Source organism: Prunus mume, linkage group LG8 (genome assembly GCF_029339155.1).
Source record: "Prunus mume cultivar Tortuosa linkage group LG8, ASM2933915v1, whole genome shotgun sequence".
Lineage (NCBI taxonomy): Eukaryota > Viridiplantae > Streptophyta > Magnoliopsida > Rosales > Rosaceae > Prunus > Prunus mume.
In genome coordinates, this window is record NC_142705.1 from 13,182,920 (window position 1) to 13,204,168 (window position 21,249).

A 21,249-nucleotide genomic window follows, 5' to 3' on the forward strand; every position below is an offset into this window, starting at 1 on the left:
TCATTTATGCAAATGGTGGGTTTTGACAATAATTTTAATTTTAATTTTTTAATGATTTGATACCTATCCATAGTGGGAAGGGTTCTACGGTGCCCTTCTAAGCTTCAAGAGACTTGATCAAGAGCATCTACAATTATACTCTTTATTTTTTAGTTAAAATTTAGCTAAAAACATATAAAAGCTATTTTATGAACTCCTTATAAAATTTTAACTCCAATCATAGTTTCTAGTTTAGGGACTCATAAATGCTGTAACTCTTTTTTAATTGGTCAATCTCTATAAATATATATATATATATATAATAGTTAGCATTAATTAAAGATTTAAAATACTCATAAAACAAAGCAGCATTAAATTATAGAGAGCCACTAGAAATTTTTTTTCTCTCCTCAAATTTGGGAGTTCTTAGAGGTCTTCCTATTTTAGGAGGTAGATATGAAGTATGGTTGAAGTTCTATTTTTTCAAATCCTCCATAAAATTTGTCTAAGAAGGTTGTTTAGGGATCCCATTGTTAATGCATTTAGACTTTACCATACAATCGATCATTTTAACGCCCTACTTACAAGCAATTATTTTGATGTCTTCTATCCTTAAAAGCTTATGACTTGACTTAAGCTAGGTGAAAACACCTAGCAAACTCAACTAAGTTTATGAAATTATGAGAGAAAAAACAGAAAACTCAAAGAGTTTTTGGACTTATTGACTAAAAATCTAGAACAAGGCCAACGAAAGGAATAACAATCGCTGCTAATCTTCATGCGGGATATGACATAGAGAGTGCCACCTAGTCACTCCACGGCCCCAACACACCAATCAATAGTAGATCTATCATGACCAAGTAGAACACCTCAAAGAGCAGCTCCGCAAAATGTGGCACATCCAAAGCCAACCCAAATTCATGGTAGAGCTAATAGATCTGCCAAAGGAAGACCATGTCGGCATAGATGCGTCAAAAATCATAGAACATCGAGGATCCGTGAAGCTTTCTCTTTCTCTTAGTCGGCTATTGTAAAGAAACTTAGGGGGATTTTGGGCTTGTTGTGCTACAAAATAATTACTTTCAGATTTGTTGTAAGAGAAATCAGATGTCAATGAAAGTAGTTTGGCGTTTGGTAGACTTTATATTAGAAGTGATTTTGATACAAAAATCAATTTAAGAGTGTTTGGTAAATGTTTGTGTAAAACAACTATGAGCTGTGTATAATGACTAAAAAGGATATGATGTTGAAATAATTTTTTTTATTCAAGTGTTTAGTATTATATATAAAAATAAAAACAAAAACAGTCTCACTTTTTTTTTTTGGCCAAAACATTGTCACTTTCAAGTATGCAAATTTTTTATTAAATATTGTTGTTGAGATACACCCTGAAGAAAATAGGACAATACTTCCCTCCTTACCCATAAGGAGGAACTCCTCCTTACCTTCTATTGTGGCTCAACCACAAAGTGACATGTGTCATCTTTTTTTTACTTGTCAAAAAAAACATATTTTTCACTTTTACTGAATCCCTAACTTTTTACCAAAAAGAAGGAAAAAAAAAATCCCCATTAATTATTTTTTTTCACTTTGATTTTTCTCAACCATTTAAAAAATAATAATTTTCCTTCCTCAGTCAAAATTTTAAGGGCCCGTCTGGTAACGTTTTTAAAGAATGCTTTCTTAGAATATTTTCAGAGAATGAAAACAAGAAAACAAATTTGCATTTTTAGTAAATAAAAATGCGTCTGGTAGATTAATTAGAAAACATTTTCAGAAAACAAAAACAATGAAAACGTGTCTGGTAGTACAATTTGAAATAATAATATGTGAATTATTTTTATGAAAACGTTTCTCATGAGAATGAAAACAACTTTTTTGTTTTTGTTTTCTACAAGTACAAAGGAACTTGTTTTCATTTCATGAAAACATTCTTAGAGTTTTCTGTTTTTGAGCCACTGAACTTGTTTTTGCCTCATTTTGTTCTCTCAAAATGAAAACAACCCTTTAAAACATTACAGAACGGGGCATACATTATTATTGACCAAAGCTTATCTAATTAGAAACCATGTTTAATATTTGAAGATAGAAAAACAAAATGAATTCACAAAATTTAGGTTTTCCAAGATTTCCCGGCAAAAACAAACGCAACCAAAGCATTTGCGTTTCAAAATGCATAACTTGGATGGCCAGAGCTATGTATTGGTGAAAATCAACCTAGTATTCACCAAATACCAATAGTTTTATTAATTAATTAATTCTAATTTTTTTAATAAAACACTTTCAATTTGCAAATACAAGACCAGAAGAGCGGGTCAAAATAATTGTATTAACCACAAAAACCCCATAATGTACGTCCTCTAATATTCCCTTATAAAAGAGTGCCCTCTCTCCTCTGAATTGATCTCCAACAAAGAAAGAACTCGATAAGCAGAAAATTAATCAACAATGGAAAAGTATTCTAGTACCATTGCCCTTGTTTCTGCCCTTTGCTTCTCGGCCCTCGGTTTTGCTTGCTGTGAAAACCCAGATTCAATCTATGTTATTGGCCTGGTTTACTGTGACAACTGCCATGTCGGTTTTCCTACCACGTCTAGTAAGGTGATCGAAGGTAAAGATAATGCATGCATGTTAATTTATGATAAGTTATTAACATTTTGTTAGTAAATCACTTATTAGAGCCTCGTTGGTTCCCGAATTGAAGACCGACGAGAATGTGCATCAGATTGCTTTCTCATGTTTCATAAGCGTACATTCCTAAAAGCATTACATATGTGTTATATCCAAATAGGAGACATGTATAGAGTGTTTGTCCATAAGCAAGGGCAGATTCATAAATTTTTAAAGGGGCAGGCTAGGCAATATATATGTTTTTCTTAAATATTTGAGGAGTTGCTGGGGTGCAGTACTTGGACTAAGTTTTTTTTTAATTCTCATCCTTTTGAAATGAGCATGAGACTTGCATTCCGCAAATCAAACGGGCTTTGGGACGATAAATCTCATGCACGTACGTACGTACACACACATATGCATTTCAGGCGCAGAGGTGCACCTGGAATGCAGCGACAAGAAGGGCGGAGCACCAACATACAGGGAATGGAAGAAGACTAATTCTGAAGGAATGTACGAATTCGAAGTGACGAAGAAAGTAAATGCGAACAGCTACTGTGAAATCATTGCTTTCGAGAGCAACCTTGATGACTGCAGAAACATTGTCCACGACGACGCTAGCCAGGAGCTGAAGCTAAAATTCACCAAGCCTAGCCCGAATGATAAACGGGTCGTCGCCTTCGGGAACAAGCGCTTTGCTGCCCCGATTTCCTTTCAACCCGATCAGCCTCTTCAAAACTGCGCTGAGCACCACAACGAAGACGAACATGACAAGGAGGAGGAGGGTGATCCGCGGCACAAACATGAAGAAGAACATAATGACGAGGGGGATGCTCCTCAGCACCAACATGAAGATGAACATGAACATGAGGAGGCCCATTAATATTATTAATTCACATAAATTGGAACCCTTCATTTTTATTTTTATTTTTATTTTTTTTGAAATTCAGCGATCTATATTATGGGTTTTGTATAATTTAGTTCCCCAAGACAGTTTTTGGCAATGTAGTTTTACATAATTTTTTAGCTCTCTATCTAGTTTATAAGAAACTATGCAAATACTATAAAATAAATCAAGAACCTAGTTTGGAGTATTTACTCCCTTAAGTATGGTCCTGAGTTCAAGTCCTAACATATATATAGTGTGTGTAAGTTTAGTAATTATCACTCTTATCAATAGAAAAGGTCCTTAAAAAAAACATATTTCAAGAAGAAAGTCAAATAGACCAAAGTGATAATCAAATTGCAAATTATGATTCAATTTGGTTCGGTTTAAAATTAGACTATTTTAGAGTAAAAAGCGAACAACTATGTCTAAATAACTTAATTTGGACAATCTGAGCGATTTTTTTTTTTTTACCGGCAACAAGATTAGAATATAGGCCTCATATTTTAAAATTCTTTTTGGCTATGAGGATTTTGGTGTGTTACCTACTTAGGATTCATATCATGTGCTGATCTTTTTGTGTATCTTGTACCTATGTCTAAAAACCACGTCGTTTCGACTGCCGCACGACTGATTTCAATGGGCCAGGCCAACCCATCCCACAATTGAAGCAAAGGTCCGTGAGGAAATAATAAATTAATAATTAAAGGATAAAAGATGGAAAAAGAAAGGCCAGAAGTCATAGCTCCCAACGGTCGAAATTTTAAAATTCCTACCGACTGTTTTCAGGCGTTACAAATCCCTGTAGCTCCTTCTTAAACCCCCACCGCTGCAAAACCAGCCTCTGTCTCATTCTGTCAAAATTTCAATATTCCATTCAAAATCTCCTTGGAATTTCTCAGAATCCGAGCAAATCTGCCTAAATTTTCTCAGATTTTTCATTCTCCTCACAAACCCAATTCAATTCTTGCTTTACATAATCCAATTTCTAACTCTGTTTATTTATTCATAATTTTTTCGCAGGTTCCTTATGGACCCAGAAAACATTGATTGGGGCAGCATAGAATCTGTGTTCGTCGAAGATGAGACGTACGAGAACTTCGAAGCGCCTAAATGGGTCGACCTCTCCAGCCCAGATGAGCTCATTGGCGATGAAGCCTGGTTCTGCAGTCCTGGTAGGACCCACTTTTTCATTACTCCATTTTATCTGTTTACAGAATATTCATTTTTTCGGGGTCAAAACTCTGCTTTGTTTACATTCACTTTGTGACTTGCAGATTGCAACCATCCGAAGGCGACTGAGGATTTTCTCAAATCAGCACGTAATCTAAAGGTGGTAATTGTTTTTCTGATATCACAAGAGATAAAGTTTTTTAATTGTTTTTATTCTAATAATCAACTTCTGCAAAGTTTGCTGAATGATCCCTTTTTTTTTCTTGTTCCAGGTGAAGCTTCTAAAATCTTTATCCATTTCTGAAATCCTTCCTTTTAGGGAAAGGAATCGAAGGTAGAATTACGAAATCCTTTATTTGTCTGTTTGGTTTCAAAGAAAGTTTTGGAAAAGAAATGAGCTTGATGAGCAAATTCTTGTCAATATCTGCATCTTTCTTATCAGAGATGTGAAGGTAAAAGGGGTAGAAATCAAACCACCTTTAGCTGCAGCAGAGTTTCCCGAGATGAAGACCGAAAATTCGAATTCTTTATGCAATGTGTATGAAGAGAGTGAGAACAAGAATCCCAATTTCCCACCTCCGGTTCCACTTTCGAAAACCAAAACAACGAAGGCTCCAATGAATCCGAGCAATGTGAAGAAGAAAGCGGTGGATGAATCATCTCATAGTTCATCAAATTTTGGTAGGAAACCGCAGCTAAAGAGTACTTTCTCCGCCAGTAATTTACTTGGAGGGCGGGCAATGTTGAATCAAATCACGGAATTTTGTGCGGAATTGAAGAAATTGGCAAGACGGGGTTCGAGAAAAGGTGGATCATCAGAGAGAGTTGGTTTGAAGGAGAGGGTTAGAGAGAGGATCCCTCTGATTGTTAGAGAAGGGAAGGTCTAAGAAATGGAACAGAGTAAAACAGAAGGGAAGTCTAAGAAATGGAACAGAGTAAAACAGAAGGGAAGCCTAAGCAATGGAACAGGGGAAAACAGAGGAAGCTAGAGAAGGCCAAGTCTAATCAACCATTACACTATAGTTATCATCTAATTCAAGATGTAAATTGAAATTGCATTTGGAGTGCATACATATGACTATTAGTATTTTTTAAATTTTTTTATTATCGCTATGATAACAGGATATGAAGGTTACACAATTATTTTTTCTAGCCAAGAAAAAAAAAGAGAGTTTATGTGGTTATCGTATCCCCCTTCCTCAATATCGTTTGTATAGTCAACGAGATCTAATCTAATAGAAACGGGTATAGATTTGCAGACTAGTGATCTTAAGTTCAAACTCCAATAGCACCGTGGTGTGTGTGTGTGAGAACCCCCTGTAGTTTAAACTAGAGTGCTATTAAATGAACCCAAAAATTAACTGAGTACACCCTACTACCAAAGTATTTATTGAATTATTAATTTACTCTTATATAAAATAACCAAAAATAATATATCAAATAGTGAAATAAATATAATTTTAATAAGTACACATCACCCTTAAAAGTATTTGCGTTCGAATCCTCTCATCATATCTACATAAAATTTGATATGTTACAATCTCAGCGCCTTCTGATTAAATTCTCAGTCTAAAGGTCATCAAATGGGCACAAATAAAACCCATAAAACCTTTATATAAAATAATAATAATAATAATAATAATAAAATAAAATAAAAATAAAAAACCCAGCAAAAACCGGGAATTTTCGCAGTATGATTTGTGATCTAACCCAAGTCAGAGACTTTCCCACCAAACCCAATCCCAAAGCTTTGGGTTTCAGAAACTAGGTGGGAGAATTCGACCATCAGATTGGTTGTACTGAAATTTAGTGCAAAATTATATATTGGAAAAAAAAAAAGAACCCTAATTTTGAGAGAGAGAGAGAGAGAGAGAGAGAGAGCTAAGCAGGGGTACGTGGTATTGGGTTGATGGATGGTTCGGATCTTCAAAAGTTGTGTGTCCTTTGAGTGAAGACTCGGATGGGAAAAGTCTCGAATGGATTTACTGTTGTGTGATAGTGTATTAGGATGTATTAGGGTATTTTTGGTAGTTAAATAGGATATACTTATTTAATTTTATATTTTGAATTAAATATTATGGTGTACTGAGATTTTAGGATGTACTCAGTTAATTTTAAGATTTGTTTAATAATTTTTGGTAATTAAATAGGGTATACTTAGTTAATTTTATATTTTAATTTAAATATTATGGTATACTAAGATTTTAGTGTACTCAGTTAATTTTAGTATTGGTTTAGCAACACCATTAGACTACTGCTTGTACTAAAAAAATATCGCTTATATAAAACCCAAAATATATATACTGCAAAAAACAGTGTACATCATTATGACTTGTGAGGCATTGGATGCGAACACAATGGGCACAAGTGACGGTGTAAAGAACCAAAACAATGGACACAAGTGACAGGTCTCCAGCCACGGAACAAGGAAATTCTCGTGATTAAAGTGTAAGCATGGCAAACAAATAACTTGTACATATGGATGGTCCGAGCCAGGTCGAGTACCAATATACTTCAGCTTGGCTCGAACAATGATTTGGTGCATGCTTAAGGGTCATAAATTCATTTGAAAATATATATTTTTCAAGTACTGCCCCCAGTATAAGGGAGAATCACTATTATACTTAATGTAGAGCGCAAATTATAAAAATACCATATATGAAGTGGAATTTAGAAACACACGCAAAACCCATTTACAATATTTCAAAGAGGCTTTTAACTTCTTATAAATTACAAAAAGTTCATCAATACCTCTATATATAAACACTAGCTCTGCCACAAGGCTTGTACTCTCAAGAATAAAAATGAACAGAAACTCTGGAGGTAGTCATTGACTTGCAATAAACAATGTAGCGGAATATGTCAAAAAATGTGATCGATGTCAACTCTACAAGTTGATTCCAAATCTACCTACCGAAATTATATATCTTTTTGAGCCGAATTAATAAATAAAGTAGATTAGGAAGGGTTTGCATGTTGTTGCAGATGAACATGGACTTTGTCACCCAAAAAATAAAATATGTACTTCTTCTGCTTCAGATCTAATTGGCTCAATAGTCAATAGAGACAAAACCATGAAAATTTATTATTTGTTATATTCCCAGTTTGGAGGCAATGACCTACACACCTAAAGAGTTTGAAAGACACATGTGAACTAGAATATAAAATCCGTTTAAGTTATGAAAAGAAAGACGTAATCAATACTTATAAGTAATGGGAATAAGAAAAAAAAAATAATTTTTATTTTTGACTTCCGTGTGTTTACTTACACATAAAGAATCATTTAATACACTGATCCCATCTTAAAATCCTCAATTAAATATTCAAAAAATCAGGAATTAGAAAAATTAGGAAGGGTTTATTCTTAATTGATCTGGTTCCTATTCTTGGTTTATTTTGTTCACTTTCCTCTTGTTCCTATTACTTTGAAGCTAACATGCCAGAATGGTGGTCATCAAACTCCAAGGACTCGTCTAGGTTATGGCTTCAAATTTTGTTGGTTTGGAAATTATTGATATACATTGAAGTCTCATCAACAATCAATTACCTTGATTGAGTTTTGGTTGCATGCGTATGTGAGGATATAAATGCTCTTTCCATGAAATGTCAATCCCTATCTATGCAATGAAGATTTTAAAAGGGTGTCACTAGAGCAAATAGCCATTGCCAAACTTGAAAAGTTTAAAGAGAGGGTTTTAAATAAGATTTGTTAAGAAGTCGACCTAATTTAGACTAATAAATTCATAATACAATCACATTAAATTTTGGGGCCAAAGTTTCTTGGTGCCACTACCATCAAAGAATACACTCATTGCCAATAGGGTCTAGCTGAGTGGAATATGATCATTGACATCTGAAACCTCCCATCCTATGATTCTGTTTATGACGATTGGTCTGAGTCCAATGTTCTTGTTTAAGTTTTAGTTGTAATTTGGCGTGTGTGGTATACTTTTTCCTCCCTTTAGAGAAATTTTATTGAGGCCACTCTTCTCCATGCCGGACATATTATTGTTGATGATTGATTAATGAATTCCCTTTTGATCTAAAAATAAAATAAAATTCCAGCCCACACCCTGCCCGTTTTGGCCTTTTCCCTTTTCTAAAGCTTTTTATTTTGGTCGGTGCCCTTTTCTAAAGCTCGTAAGTTGTTACTAAACAAAAGATAAAAGACAGACACAAACGAGTACATTGACAGAAATGTCCATTTTGAACCCAACGGTTTCACTTACGAAATGAAAATGAAAAGGGCAATTACAGTCAATTTAACTGAATTGTGCCAAATCATTCTATTGGGTACAAACTTTGCAGGCAGAACCTTGGCGGCTTTTGTATTATGTCCAAATCAGACCGGCCCCTCTCTCTCTCTCATCATATATATAATTATGTCCGAATCTCGAAAATTATTGCTTCAATTTTTATATTCTGGGTGTCGCTGGAATCTCAGAAGAGAAGGGCAAGAAGTTGTTCAATTGGGTCTGTTCTCCCTCTCTCTTTTAAATCTCAACCCTTCATTGAATTATTCTCCTGAGTTCTATCTTTTTGTTTTGCCTTCTAATCCTCTGTTTCATGCTCCATGGTTCAGGTTCTGTTTCTGCAACATTTGCCATTCTGGATCTGAGAAGAGGTCAGTCAATGCTCTATGATTGCTACAACTCACTCGTATTCACTTGCATCCACTTTTATAGTTTCATGTATTAACTGAGGTATATTATTTTGTGGAAACAGACAAAAAGGTTGGTTAATTTAATTTTGAGCTAATATGATTTTGGTGCTATTGAGATTTACAACAGCCCATTTGAACCTCAAAATTTTCTCTGAATTATTTGTTTACAAACTTTTGGTGGGTTTGTTATTTTTGTGGAGGAGTTTGGAATGGTTTATTGCTGCTTTCTTTGAAGTTCCTTGTTCAATGCCATCTGCCTAGAATTTCTTGTTAAAATTTGGTTGACGCCATTGATTTAAAGGGTTCAGTTGTCAAGATTTTTTTGGCCAAATAGTGATGATAGAATTTGAAAGAATGGTGTTTGATACTGTTTCTTTTATGTATTTGTGTTTGTCATAGGGATGAGTTTGAGTTAGTTCATTTAAGGTGCTTGTGAAGGGGTTGGGGGTCAAGAAGATGGAGACATAGTTGTGGGTTTGTCTCAGCAGAGTCTTCTGAGATAATGCTTTCTATTCAGAAGTGGAAATGTTCATGGTCTCAGATAGCAACGATTGCTTCTATTGTGGCATTGGCCTCGATAATATTGGGTTCGATAGTTCATCTGTTCTGGTTTCCGTTGGTTCCTTCTTTCAATTACTTCAGTCAAGCTCAGAACTCTTGTGTCCCAATTAATGGATCAGCTGAAGCAGTTGTTGATAATGTTAAGGGAAATTTTAAACCACCTATTGACCTAGATCGACAGTTTCCATCTGACTTGCACAAGGCAGTTGTTTTCCGCGGTGCACCATGGAAGGCTGAGATTGGCCGGTGGCTTTCTGGTTGTGATCCAATTTCTGATGAAGTCAACATCGTTGAGGTAATAAGAACAATGCTATACATACATAACATTTCATTCTACATGAGTGAAGATTTCAGTGAGAAATGCCAAGGGAGTTGAATCATGTTCACAAGAACTAAAATATAACTAGAAACGTAGGGATCAACACCAGCATTATATACATGTTTGCAAATGGAGAGGGGAAAGAGGAGGGTTGGGGTGTGTTGCACAAGTCATTGAAGGAAACTATATGTGTAAATTGATCAACATGCAAATGGATTTTCCTTTGTTAATTACAGTCCCCTCAGAAATTAAAGGCTTGAGCCTTGAGGTTAGTACCAAATTTATTGGAAGAGTACTTATTCGTATATAACTAATTGTTATTGGTAGGTAATAGGTGGCAGTGGCTGCAAAAATGACTGCAGTGGTCAAGGCGTCTGTAATCGCGAATTGGGACAATGTCGGTGCTTTCATGGATACAGTGGTCAGTATAATTTCTATTTTCTCTCATTTAATTTAATCGAATAGAAAATTGTGAATACGTAGTTGAAAAGAGAAGTCAGCTTGATGTTCAATTTCATCATCTCTTGAATAAGAATTATGATTCCGTTGACAGTGAGCTTTTTATTCCATGATATGATGTTTATACTGATTGAAGAATATATGAGAAAATATATTGCTCTAGAATTTTGTTATGAACTTTTGTGAATAGCAGACTAATTTTTCACTACTTGTCAGTGTTTCAAGCTTCTTAATATTCGAATATAAGAACCACAAAACCAGACTAAGATGTAATCATATGGCATTATCTCTTTAATTAAATCTTTATGCTGAGAGTTTATGAAGCACGGATCTAGATTAAAGAAATGCCAGATCTTAAAGACAAATATTTGGTTAAATATTGCTTAGTGAAATGGCAGAGTTTTAATTTTTGACATCCATGGTTCTTTGATATGAAAACACTCATTGAACTAGGTAGGAAAAAAAAAAAAAAAAATTAAATTGAGGCATGTGTGGCATGCAGAGGTCAATCTGTTAAAGAGAGCCTATGAAGAATACTCACACAGATCTCCTCTAGAGCCAAATTTGGGTGTATTTCAGTCGTGATTTAATCTATTATCATTGTTGGTGAATGGTTGTGTGGTCACTGTTTCTTTTGTTTGGCTCTAATTGTTGTCCCTTACTGCATCACTACTAATGGAAACTTTGTCATTTCATCACTTCCATAGAGTTCTTACATTCTTGTAGCTCCCTAATCTTCCCCCTTGTTTCTAAATGAACACTCTGTTCTGATATTGTGGAAAAACCAGAAATAGTTTGCTATTGTATGAGTCATATTCTATCAATATAATATGTTCTAATTGTGCAGGGGACGGATGCTCTGAGAGACTGCAGCTGGAATGCAACTACCCAGGATCACCAGACCAACCATATGGGAGATGGGTTGTCTCCATTTGCTCTGCGCATTGTGACACAACAAGAGCATTTTGCTTCTGTGGGGAAGGCACAAAATACCCAAATCGACCTGTGGCAGAGGCATGTGGCTTTCAAGTGCAGTAAGTTTATCAGATCCTAACTAGGCTTCCATCGGTATAAATAAGTCAGGAAATATTTTACATGCCACAAATCCCTGCACATTTGTTTCAGGTTACCCTCTGAACCTGGTGCACCTAAACTGACTGATTGGGCGAAAGCTGACCTGGATAATGTTTTCACAACTAATGGTAGCAAACCAGGATGGTGTAATGTGGATCCTGCTGAAGTGTATGCTCACAAGGTGCAGTTCAAAGAGGAATGTGATTGCAAATATGATTGTTTCTGGGGGCGGTTCTGTGAAGTGCCTGTGCTATGCACTTGTATTAATCAATGCTCGGGGCATGGGCATTGCCGTGGTGGATTTTGTCAGGTAACAATTGGTTGCTTTTGCCTGGATGCTCAATGTTGTTTGTTTGAACAAATGAGAAGTTAATCATGCTAATAAATAGAACTCAGCAAGTTTTTTCCTGGAACGATGTTCAACATATTAAAAGTTAATTAATCTTTGGAGACACTTAGGACTGATGTGAACGAATATATAAACATGTACTAGGAACAACATGGGCTAACATTTCCGCTTCGGATATATCAAATTTAATTGGGGATTAAGAAGAAATGGGTTTGGCTGATAATTTCACACAATCACAAGGTTAAAAATTCTGCACAGGGCTATTCCCTTTAACACATTCATTCATAGTGTAAAACTCTTTAAACTAGATCATAAGTGTCAGTCATTATCAACTTCATAAGTCGTATGCTTTTATGGTCTTATGGTAGTTCTAGTCATATGCCTCTATTAAGAGGATACCATATTTCAGTAAGCCTGTCCTACTATCAAAGATTGACTTGGTAGAAAAATACTGTTTTATTTGTCAAACATCCTCCTCCGAGTATCCTTGGAGAGTTATTTTTCCTTCAAGCAGGACTTTTTTGCTCACAACATGTTGAAAGTTGTATGAGCATCTACCCTAGTCTCTATAGTTTGCTTATCAACTTTACTTTTCTTTGTCAACTCAGTGAATATTTTGTTCCTTTGTTTTTGGTGAATCATTAAAAGTAGTAATATGCATAAATAAATACGAGTAAGCGTTGACATGCACCCTTAACATGCATTTTTTTTCTAATCAATTAAGACAGAACTAAAAGATAATCCTAGGAGTCAAATGCTCCAGAAGAGGAGAAATACTCAAAATTTAACTTTTGCATGCAAATCCACAATTAACCATGTTCGGTGATAAATATTGGTCTAAGTTGTGTGATGTAAGTTTCTTAGGCACTAAAACTAGAAACCAGTTGGAAGTATTTTGGTGACAATAATTTCCCAATCTTGCTCTGTTTCCTTGTGAGTTCCTTATAGTTCATCAATAGATTATACTATCATACTACGTCATAAGAATACCCCATGGTTTTATTTTATTTTATTTTTCTGTTTCCTCTTTTGTCAATATCTCCTGCCTTAACTGAGTGCACTTTCCAGTGTGACAATGGCTGGTATGGAATAGATTGCAGCATTCCCTCTGTTGCATCATCAGTTAGAGAGTGGCCTCAATGGCTTCGGCCTGCTCAGGTTGATGTTCCTGATAGTTCACATCTCCCAGGGAAAGTTGTCAACCTCAATGCTGTTGTGAAAAAGAAAAGGCCCCTTATATATGTTTATGATTTGCCTCCAGATTTCAACAGCCTACTTCTCGAGGTCAGGATTAGCTTGACTTACAGTTTCTTAATTTATGCCAAAAGCAAGTTTCTTATTTTTTCTTCTCAATTTCTTGTTGTAGGGGCGTCACTTTAGGTTAGAGTGTGTGAACCGAATCTATGATGGCAAAAATTCAACACTGTGGACAGATCAACTGTATGGTGCCCAGGTATTTTACTTGAACTGAAACTGGAGTAAAATTGAAGATTCTTAGGAATATTCATCTGTCTTCTTGCTTGTTTGCAGGTTGCACTTTATGAAAGTATCTTGGCTAGTCCGTATCGTACATTAAATGGTGAAGAAGCAGATTTCTTCTTCGTTCCTGTTCTTGATTCATGCATTATAACTCGTGCTGATGATGCTCCTCATTTGAGTATGCAGGTATGCTTTATGTAATTGTTAAAATGCGTATGAAATTGCAATTTCACATCTTGGTTTGCCAAGTCAATGTTCTCTGGTTTGGCTTTTGCTTACTGGTATGCTTATTATTAAACTTTTAGGAGCACAAGGGCTTGAGGAGCTCTCTCACTCTGGAATATTATAGGAAGGCTTATGATCACATTGTTGAACAGTATCCCTTCTGGAACCGCTCATCTGGAAGAGACCATATTTGGGTATGATGTAAATGAGAAAATTACATGAGGCCAGTGTGGAGTGAAAGAGTGTTTGTCTTTTCCTAGTTAGAGCATTTTATTAAGTGTGCATGCTAATGTTGTCACCTCTGTATCTGAAGGCAGTTTTTTTCATGGGATGAAGGTGCTTGCTATGCTCCCAAGGAGATATGGAATAGCATGATGTTGGTTCACTGGGGAAATACAAACTCAAAACATAAGCATTCAACAACAGCCTATTGGGCTGACAACTGGGATGCCATTCCTTCTGATAAAAGGGGTAACCATCCCTGCTTTGACCCTGATAAAGATCTTGTACTTCCTTCCTGGAAAAGTCCTGATGTCAACTCCTTGAGCTCAAAACTTTGGGCTAGGTACACATCTGATGGAAATCATACTCTCGTTTCCTTGGTTTCTTTCTTCTTCTTGTTCGTCTCCTTTTCAATGCTTTTGTTGCTCTAGTCAACCATGACCATTAATCCATGGAAAGATTCAATACCTTATTTTCAGATCCCATGACAAACGGAAAACACTGTTCTACTTCAATGGAAATCTGGGACCAGCTTACCCAAATGGAAGACCAGAAGCTTTGTAAGTTAAACAAGAGCTTTTTAGAAATATTGTCTTAGGGTGGGTCAATTCAAATTCTTTTGTGGACAACCTGTAAAGACTGAACCTTACCAACAGTTATTTCCATTCCTTCCCATTTCTATGTGCTACATTTGGAGAAGATTTATGAGCTTTTCTGGAAAGTAGTTGTCTATGGAGTTGGGAAATGTTCAATTTCCTGAGTCACTACTGATAGTATATTGCACAACTTACAGATGATCTGATAAAAAAAATTGGGGTATTTATGTAGCTATAGCATGGGCATCAGACAGAAGCTGGCAGAAGAATTTGGTTCAAGCCCTAACAAGGAAGGGAAACTTGGAAAACAACATGCAGAAGATGTGATTGTTACCCCGCTACGGTCTAAAAACTATCACGGGGATTTAGCCAGTTCTATCTTCTGCGGGGTATTTCCTGGAGATGGTTGGAGTGGTCGTATGGAAGACAGTATTTTACAAGGGTGCATTCCTGTTGTCATTCAGGTAGTTAGTTGTCTACATTTGTTTATTGCTGTTTGCTGTTTGCTGTTTTATTAGAGCCTTGGAACATTTGGTTAGCTTATCACTTACTTCAAGATGCTTGTAAGTTAGTGACTGTTTGCATCGTGTCATACTATGAGATTGCATGCTTCCAAACCATGATAATAACCTATATTCATCTTTCTTCTATTTTGTTCTCTCATATTCAGGATGGAATTTTCCTGCCATATGAAAATGTGCTCAACTATGATAGTTTTGCTGTTCGGATACGTGAAGACGAAATTCCAGATTTGATAAATATTCTTCGGGTAAATCTTTTTTACTTTTTATGTTTTAAGTTTTGATTGATACAATGAAGCTTCTGATTGCAAGTTTAGCAGCATTAAGCTGACTGATTATTGGATTTTTAAATCCTGTAGGCATATAATGAGACAGAAATAAAGTTCAGGCTAGCAAATGTGCAGAAAATTTGGCAGAGGTTTTTGTATCGTGATTCTATTATGCTCGAAGCCGAGAGGCAAAAAACTGATTTTGGCCATATGGCAGATTGGGCAGCTCAGTTCTCTCAATTGATTGAAGATGATGTTGTTGCAACATTTGTACAGGTGAGTATCTTCCTACTCTATGTTGAAAGATGTTAGTTGATTTGACCATTTGAATTTCATTAAACTGGAGCTTTGCTCTAAACTGTAACTATAATACCAGCAAATATTGAAAGTTAAATGTATAGGTCAACCATGAAGTGGTAATTGTTTGTTTAGTTGAAAAATACATTTACATTATGAGAAAAAAAAAAAAAAGTTGTAATTAATCTTAAGGCATGTAGGAAGTTGATGGAATTAGGTTGTGATTGCCTGTGTAAACCTAGGGAATTACTAAACAAGATATAAAATATTTTGGCAAAAATCTTTTCAAGGAAAATTGAAGCTTTAGGATACACACATGCAGTAGAGGATATCTGATTTTTCTTTAGTCATTTATTAAAATTTACACAACTGCTTAAGTTATGAAATCAATACTTAAACTTTTCAAGATTAGAGTCAAGCGCCAGTCTAAATCTGCTACTGTACATATGGTTATGTGTGTCTCCTTAGAATATGAACTCGCTGACAACGTCCACTCACCTTAATCAGGTTTTGCATTACAAGTTGCATAACGACCCTTGGAGGCAACACGTTCATGTTAAAAAGGAGTTCGGGTTACCTCGAGAATGTTTGTTTAAACGCAACTGAGGAAATGTGCTTACTGCTAAACTAATTTGAACACCTTAAGGGCTCACTAGGTTACAGGAAGCAAGCATGGCAAGTTGTCATTCAAACGAGAACCTCACCACATGGCGGCATCCAGTTAGATAGGACTTGAAAGCCAGCCAGCCAGGTGTTCTCACTTCTACTCCTCCCTCTTCTCGCCAATTTTGGACCCAAATCTTTGAAATTTGGGCATAGGTCTGTTGTCCAAATGGAATGACCTTAATTTATCTTTCTTATATTTTGTTTACTGTGAATGGTGACTTGTAACTGAAGTACTAGGCAGATACTGTCTGTGATGCATGTGGGCCCTACCGTGGGGCTCATATTCATCTCGGTTGGAAGTCCTTATTACCCGGAGACGAAGATAGGTATTCTTTCTGTTTTCTAAGTTATCTTACATACTAATATTTACATGTGAAATTCAATATACATGTGAGATTCATATTTGCCTTTTGTTTAAGGCCGTAGTGGAGGACTTGGTTCAAACTTGTTGTAACTTTTGTTCAATTTGCTTATAAATTATAATAAAGCTCCACTAACAACTGTCGGACACGGACGGTGGTGGAATTATGTGCGTGATTATAGTAATGAATTTGTGATGTGATGATTCATATTTGCCTTTTGTTTAAGGCCATAGTGGAGGACTTGGTTCAAACTTGTTGTAACTTTTGTTCAATTTGCTTATAAATTATAATAAAGCTCCACTAACAACTATCGGATAAGGACGGTGGTGGAATTATGTGCATGATTATAGTCATGAATTTGTGATGTGATGAAAGGTATCAATCAAGCCTCTCATCGTTTTGTCTCATATTTCCCTCCCTTTTTCCCTTTTCCCTTTTTCCCTTTTATTTGAGATTGCAAATTTGGCCGTACCTGCATTAAGAAAACAAAGAAAGCAATCGGTTTTTGCTCATACAATCTATAGTTTTCACCAAAGAAAACAAATATATATTTGTACGTTGTTAAAGTGTGAAATAACTAGAACCAGCACAACCATGAGAAAATAATGTCTGATACTGGGTACCAGTTTACAATACCTATTACATAGGGCAAGAGATTATGTTAAATGAAACCACTTCAAATTGTTCGAATTGTATAATCGTCAATTACTGACATTGGTAAACGACCCAAAGCAATTTGATTATAATTCAATTCGTGACGATCATAAGTAGAAAGTTCATATTCTTCAGTCATTGATAAACAATTTATTGGACAATACTCAACGCAATTACCACAAAATATACAGACTCTGAAATCAATACTGTAATTAAGCAACCGTTTCTTGCGAATATCAGTTTCCAATTTCCAATCAACAATGGGTAGATCTATAGGACATACACGAACACATACTTCACAAGCAATACATTTATCAAATTCAAAATGGATTCCACCGCGGAGAGTAGAACTTGCTCCTTAAAAACCGGTTTATAAAGAAAAGGTGCCCATGAGCTTTTAAATCACTATATGATATGCTATTTTTTTAAATGTGGGATCTTGAGTTCTAACATTATACTATGGAGAGATCGTGTTAAAGTGTGAAATAACTCGAACCAACTAGCACAAACATGAGGGAAAAGTGTTTGATTTTGAGTACCAATTTACGATAGGTTTTTGTAAAAACGTCACTTGAATTTGTACCTCAATTTGTCACCTTAAAGAAAACTTTAAGGACATGTTTACGTATCAGTAATGGAGAAAGTAAAGAATCAGAGAACTACATAATCGGTATGGGAAGAATCATTCCCATTAAGCTGTTTACTAAACATATGGAATTAGCAAAGGAATGAGGTTGATTCCTATTGTTATTATTTACTAATTTTCATGAATCAGAATCCAAATTAATTTGATTACTAAAATGCCTTGCACATTTTCATCAGAGCACATTTATAATTCTCAAATTGCCTAAGGAGACCAAACTAATCCTGCAGCAAACCAGTAAAGCGGTGCAAACATGAGGAATCAATATGCTTAACAAGATGAACAACAAGAGCCCAGTTCAATGATAATGTTAATAACACTTTTGTCCAGAGCCAATTTCAAACAAAAAAATAAACTCCAATAAATATATATATCTTTCACTTGCACAACTAGTAAACAATGAAATAATAATAACCTGCATAATCTTCATACATTAAATACATGGAACTTCTTGGAAATGAGTTTTTTATTTATTTATTTTTAAGGGTTGGAGTGTCTTGGAACTTCTTGGCTTGAGTTTTTATTTTTTTTAGGGTTTGGGGTGTTTTGGAATTATGGTAAAGTGGTAATGGTATTTTTGAAAGTTACTAAAAGAAAACATGAATGGGAATCTTATCGACTACTCCCCCCTAGTTGATCTAATGCCTAGTTATGAGGGGATGTCATTACGGATTTTTAGGTGGGGCCCACTTATTTTTTCATTCCTGATTGCAAGTAAACACAGGGAAAGTCATGAATGGAAATCATTTTTTTTCCTCCCATACCCATTACTAATACGTAAACGTGCCCTAAGAGAAATGTCACTTTAATTTTTCAAAATCCATGATTTGTCATCTAACTTTAACACCATCCAATTTTCCATCAATTTAAAAGGGCATTTTAGTTTTTCCATTTTCAAGGGTATTTTAAAATTGGAAAAATCATTATAATTTTTGGTTTTATCTTTTAAACAAAATTGAAAAAAAATAAATCTCACCTTCCCCTATCCCCCTATGCACCATTGGCAGCTCCAACCAACCCCCATCCACCTTGAAATCCATTCCCCCTTTCCTCTTCACAACATCTTCCTCCTCTATCTACCATGAAACACCTACCCTTCACACACAAATTCACTCAGCCCACCACCTACCTTCCTCTATCTACCATGGAGTGAAATAGACTGGAGTAAATAGACCACACCCGATGCCTAGGTCAATTAGATGTTCTTGAGAAAGATAAAAATAATAGAGACGTTTGGAGTTTTCTATACAGTACGAGAGAACCAAGTGGCTGAAGCCGTGTGAGGTCTCTCTCCCTCACGCCACTCTTGGCTCTCTCTCCTTCCATATGGGAATTATTCTCTCCCTTAAATGGAAAGATTAGATCATTTAAATATTTAATGAAAACCAAATCCCTAACTTATGGTATTATCATATTTTAAGTCTAAACAATTGGCCAATTAAATGGAGCACAATTGTTGACCTAAGGAATATTCCTATTAAGGGTGGGTGCGATGTGGTCAGGTTTGGTTTTCACCTCACACTGGAACCGAAATCGGTACTATTTAACTAGTGTGGTTCGGTAAGATTTTGGTGAATTTTTTTTTTTAAACCAATCGGTCTGGTTTAAATATGTTTCAGTGCGATTTCTGTTTTTTTGGGTTTTGGATCGGATATTATTTTATTCTATTTTTACAAATTCCGACAAATTTTTTATTTTTTGAGCTTAAATTGGTTCCAGCACGGCTTCTTCTCTCTCTTCCTTCATACTTGTGATATAAATATGAGTAAATAGACCACACCCAGGAGATGTTAATTGAATCTTGATGAAGATATGACAATATCTAAAGTAGATGGAGGTCTTCTCTCATGGGGAGAGCCGTGTGTGCGGGTGGCCGGAGCCATGAGGGAGAGAGAGCCAAGAGTGGTGTGAGAGAAAGAGAGCTGAATTACCTTGAATGTTTGGTGTAGTAATGTATTTATAGGCTCCTTGTGTCCTAGGGTTTTGCAAAGAATATTTTCCTATTTGGAAGGAAAATATTCTTTCACTTAAATTGAGAGATTGAGTCAATTAGGAATTTCAATTAGGATCAAATACCTAATTGATGATAATTATCCCAATTTGGCCTAAATAATCCCCCAAATAAATGGGCCCGATTATTGGCATATGAGATATTCTTGTTGTCCACATGACGCCTTACTATTGGAGTGCCAAGATATTTGCTCCCACGCATGTGGTGCATCATGATTAGTTGCCGAAATATTTGCACCCACAACATTTCTACAAAAATTCATTTAACATATTACCTTGTCTGTATTTGGTCAATCATTTATGCTAAACTCTGTTGATTTTTTTGTTTTTTTTTACGGGTCAGTTGATATTTTGTAATATGATCAGTGTACCAATCCAATCACTTCTATAGGAAGTACTACGAATTAAAGTGGAGCGTTTTGTTTTTGTTTTTATTTTTATTTTTTAATGATGATGTTTTCAACTTCAAGGCTTGGAATGTTTACGGATATGTGCGCCTAACTTAATTAATATCAACCAACTCTAATGGATTTTTTTATTTTATTTTTATTTAGAACAAGTGATAGTATAAATTACCAGAAAAACTTATTTGTATTTTAGATCATCGCTTGTATTAAAAAAAATTAAAAGAGTAAAACTCTTTGTGAATTACCTTTGGTTTTCGATGAATTACATTTTGCATAATTACTATTGGTTTACATGTCTATTTGAACATCTTGTACAATCGTTAAAATGACCATTCAGAAACCTTGATTTAAGTTTAAAGTTATGGTCTAGTTCTTTTCCAACCTTGTGAAATTCTCACACTGACATGAAAGAGAAAGGTAGACAATGAAATGAGGTGGACATATCATTTGACAATTAAAGTTGGGAGAGAAAAAGTTGTGGTGGCACCTATGATATTTCCTCATCCCAATACTAGGAAACCTAGTCTAGGATGTCATTTAACTTGAGCACATTGTCTAGTGGTAGTACGCACCTATGATATTACGACACCTAGATAAAGATGCTAAAGAAGGAGTGGACGTTAGCCTCACCGTCTAAGATCTTTATCCATTACCCACATGTTTAATTTTCGGACCTTTGCTTTAGAATTTGTTCTTGTGTGGTGGTCCATCGTCTTGATTGAGAAATTATAGGAGTTAATAAAATACCCAGTGGATTGAACAAAAAACCCCATGGCCATGGCTTCTTTGAGACTGAGAGCCAAAGAAAAAAAAAACTCGCAGAAT

General features: G+C 35.4%; 3 protein-coding genes across 3 annotated transcripts; all 3 read left to right on the forward strand.

The window, feature by feature from the left end:
* The first annotated feature begins 2,401 nt into the window (after positions 1-2,401).
* On the forward strand, positions 2,402-3,682 carry LOC103339354 (major pollen allergen Ole e 1-like). The gene is made up of 2 exons (XM_008242638.3): positions 2,402-2,590; positions 3,018-3,682. Exons 1-2 carry the CDS (start codon positions 2,428-2,430, stop codon positions 3,470-3,472), a joined length of 618 nt encoding a protein of 205 aa, XP_008240860.1. The 5' UTR covers positions 2,402-2,427; the 3' UTR covers positions 3,473-3,682.
* A 618-nt stretch (positions 3,683-4,300) lies between these two features.
* On the forward strand, positions 4,301-5,744 carry LOC103339355 (uncharacterized). The gene is made up of 4 exons (XM_008242639.3): positions 4,301-4,650; positions 4,753-4,808; positions 4,921-4,982; positions 5,091-5,744. Exons 1-4 carry the CDS (start codon positions 4,506-4,508, stop codon positions 5,533-5,535), a joined length of 708 nt encoding a protein of 235 aa, XP_008240861.3. The 5' UTR covers positions 4,301-4,505; the 3' UTR covers positions 5,536-5,744.
* Positions 5,745-9,002: 3,258 nt separating this feature from the next.
* On the forward strand, positions 9,003-16,881 carry LOC103339356 (exostosin family protein). Its single transcript, XM_008242640.2, has 16 exons — positions 9,003-9,121; positions 9,231-9,272; positions 9,711-10,167; positions 10,519-10,612; positions 11,498-11,684; positions 11,776-12,034; positions 13,142-13,357; positions 13,440-13,526; positions 13,604-13,738; positions 13,858-13,971; positions 14,095-14,342; positions 14,479-14,559; positions 14,828-15,059; positions 15,266-15,364; positions 15,476-15,661; positions 16,190-16,881. The coding sequence occupies exons 3-16, from the start codon at positions 9,814-9,816 to the stop codon at positions 16,286-16,288; spliced, it is 2,391 nt and encodes a 796-aa protein (XP_008240862.2). The 5' UTR covers positions 9,003-9,121; positions 9,231-9,272; positions 9,711-9,813; the 3' UTR covers positions 16,289-16,881.
* Positions 16,882-21,249: the final 4,368 nt, after the last annotated feature.

What these genes read in the sequence shown, in the direction of transcription:
- LOC103339356 (XM_008242640.2), top strand. Translation starts at nt 9,814, where the DNA reads ATGCTTTCTATTCAGAAGTGGAAATGTTCATGGTCTCAGATAGCAACG. An exon ending in GCCGTGGTGGATTTTGTCAG is followed by an intron (nt 12,035 to 13,141) that starts GTAACAATTGGT and finishes TGCACTTTCCAG; the next exon opens with TGTGACAATGGCTGGTATGG. An exon ending in CTCCTCATTTGAGTATGCAG is followed by an intron (nt 13,739 to 13,857) that starts GTATGCTTTATG and finishes TTAAACTTTTAG; the next exon opens with GAGCACAAGGGCTTGAGGAG.
- LOC103339355 (XM_008242639.3), top strand. Translation starts at nt 4,506, where the DNA reads ATGGACCCAGAAAACATTGATTGGGGCAGCATAGAATCTGTGTTCGTC. An exon ending in AGCCTGGTTCTGCAGTCCTG is followed by an intron (nt 4,651 to 4,752) that starts GTAGGACCCACT and finishes TGTGACTTGCAG; the next exon opens with ATTGCAACCATCCGAAGGCG. An exon ending in TTTAGGGAAAGGAATCGAAG is followed by an intron (nt 4,983 to 5,090) that starts GTAGAATTACGA and finishes CTTTCTTATCAG; the next exon opens with AGATGTGAAGGTAAAAGGGG.
- LOC103339354 (XM_008242638.3), top strand. Translation starts at nt 2,428, where the DNA reads ATGGAAAAGTATTCTAGTACCATTGCCCTTGTTTCTGCCCTTTGCTTC. An exon ending in GTCTAGTAAGGTGATCGAAG is followed by an intron (nt 2,591 to 3,017) that starts GTAAAGATAATG and finishes TATGCATTTCAG; the next exon opens with GCGCAGAGGTGCACCTGGAA.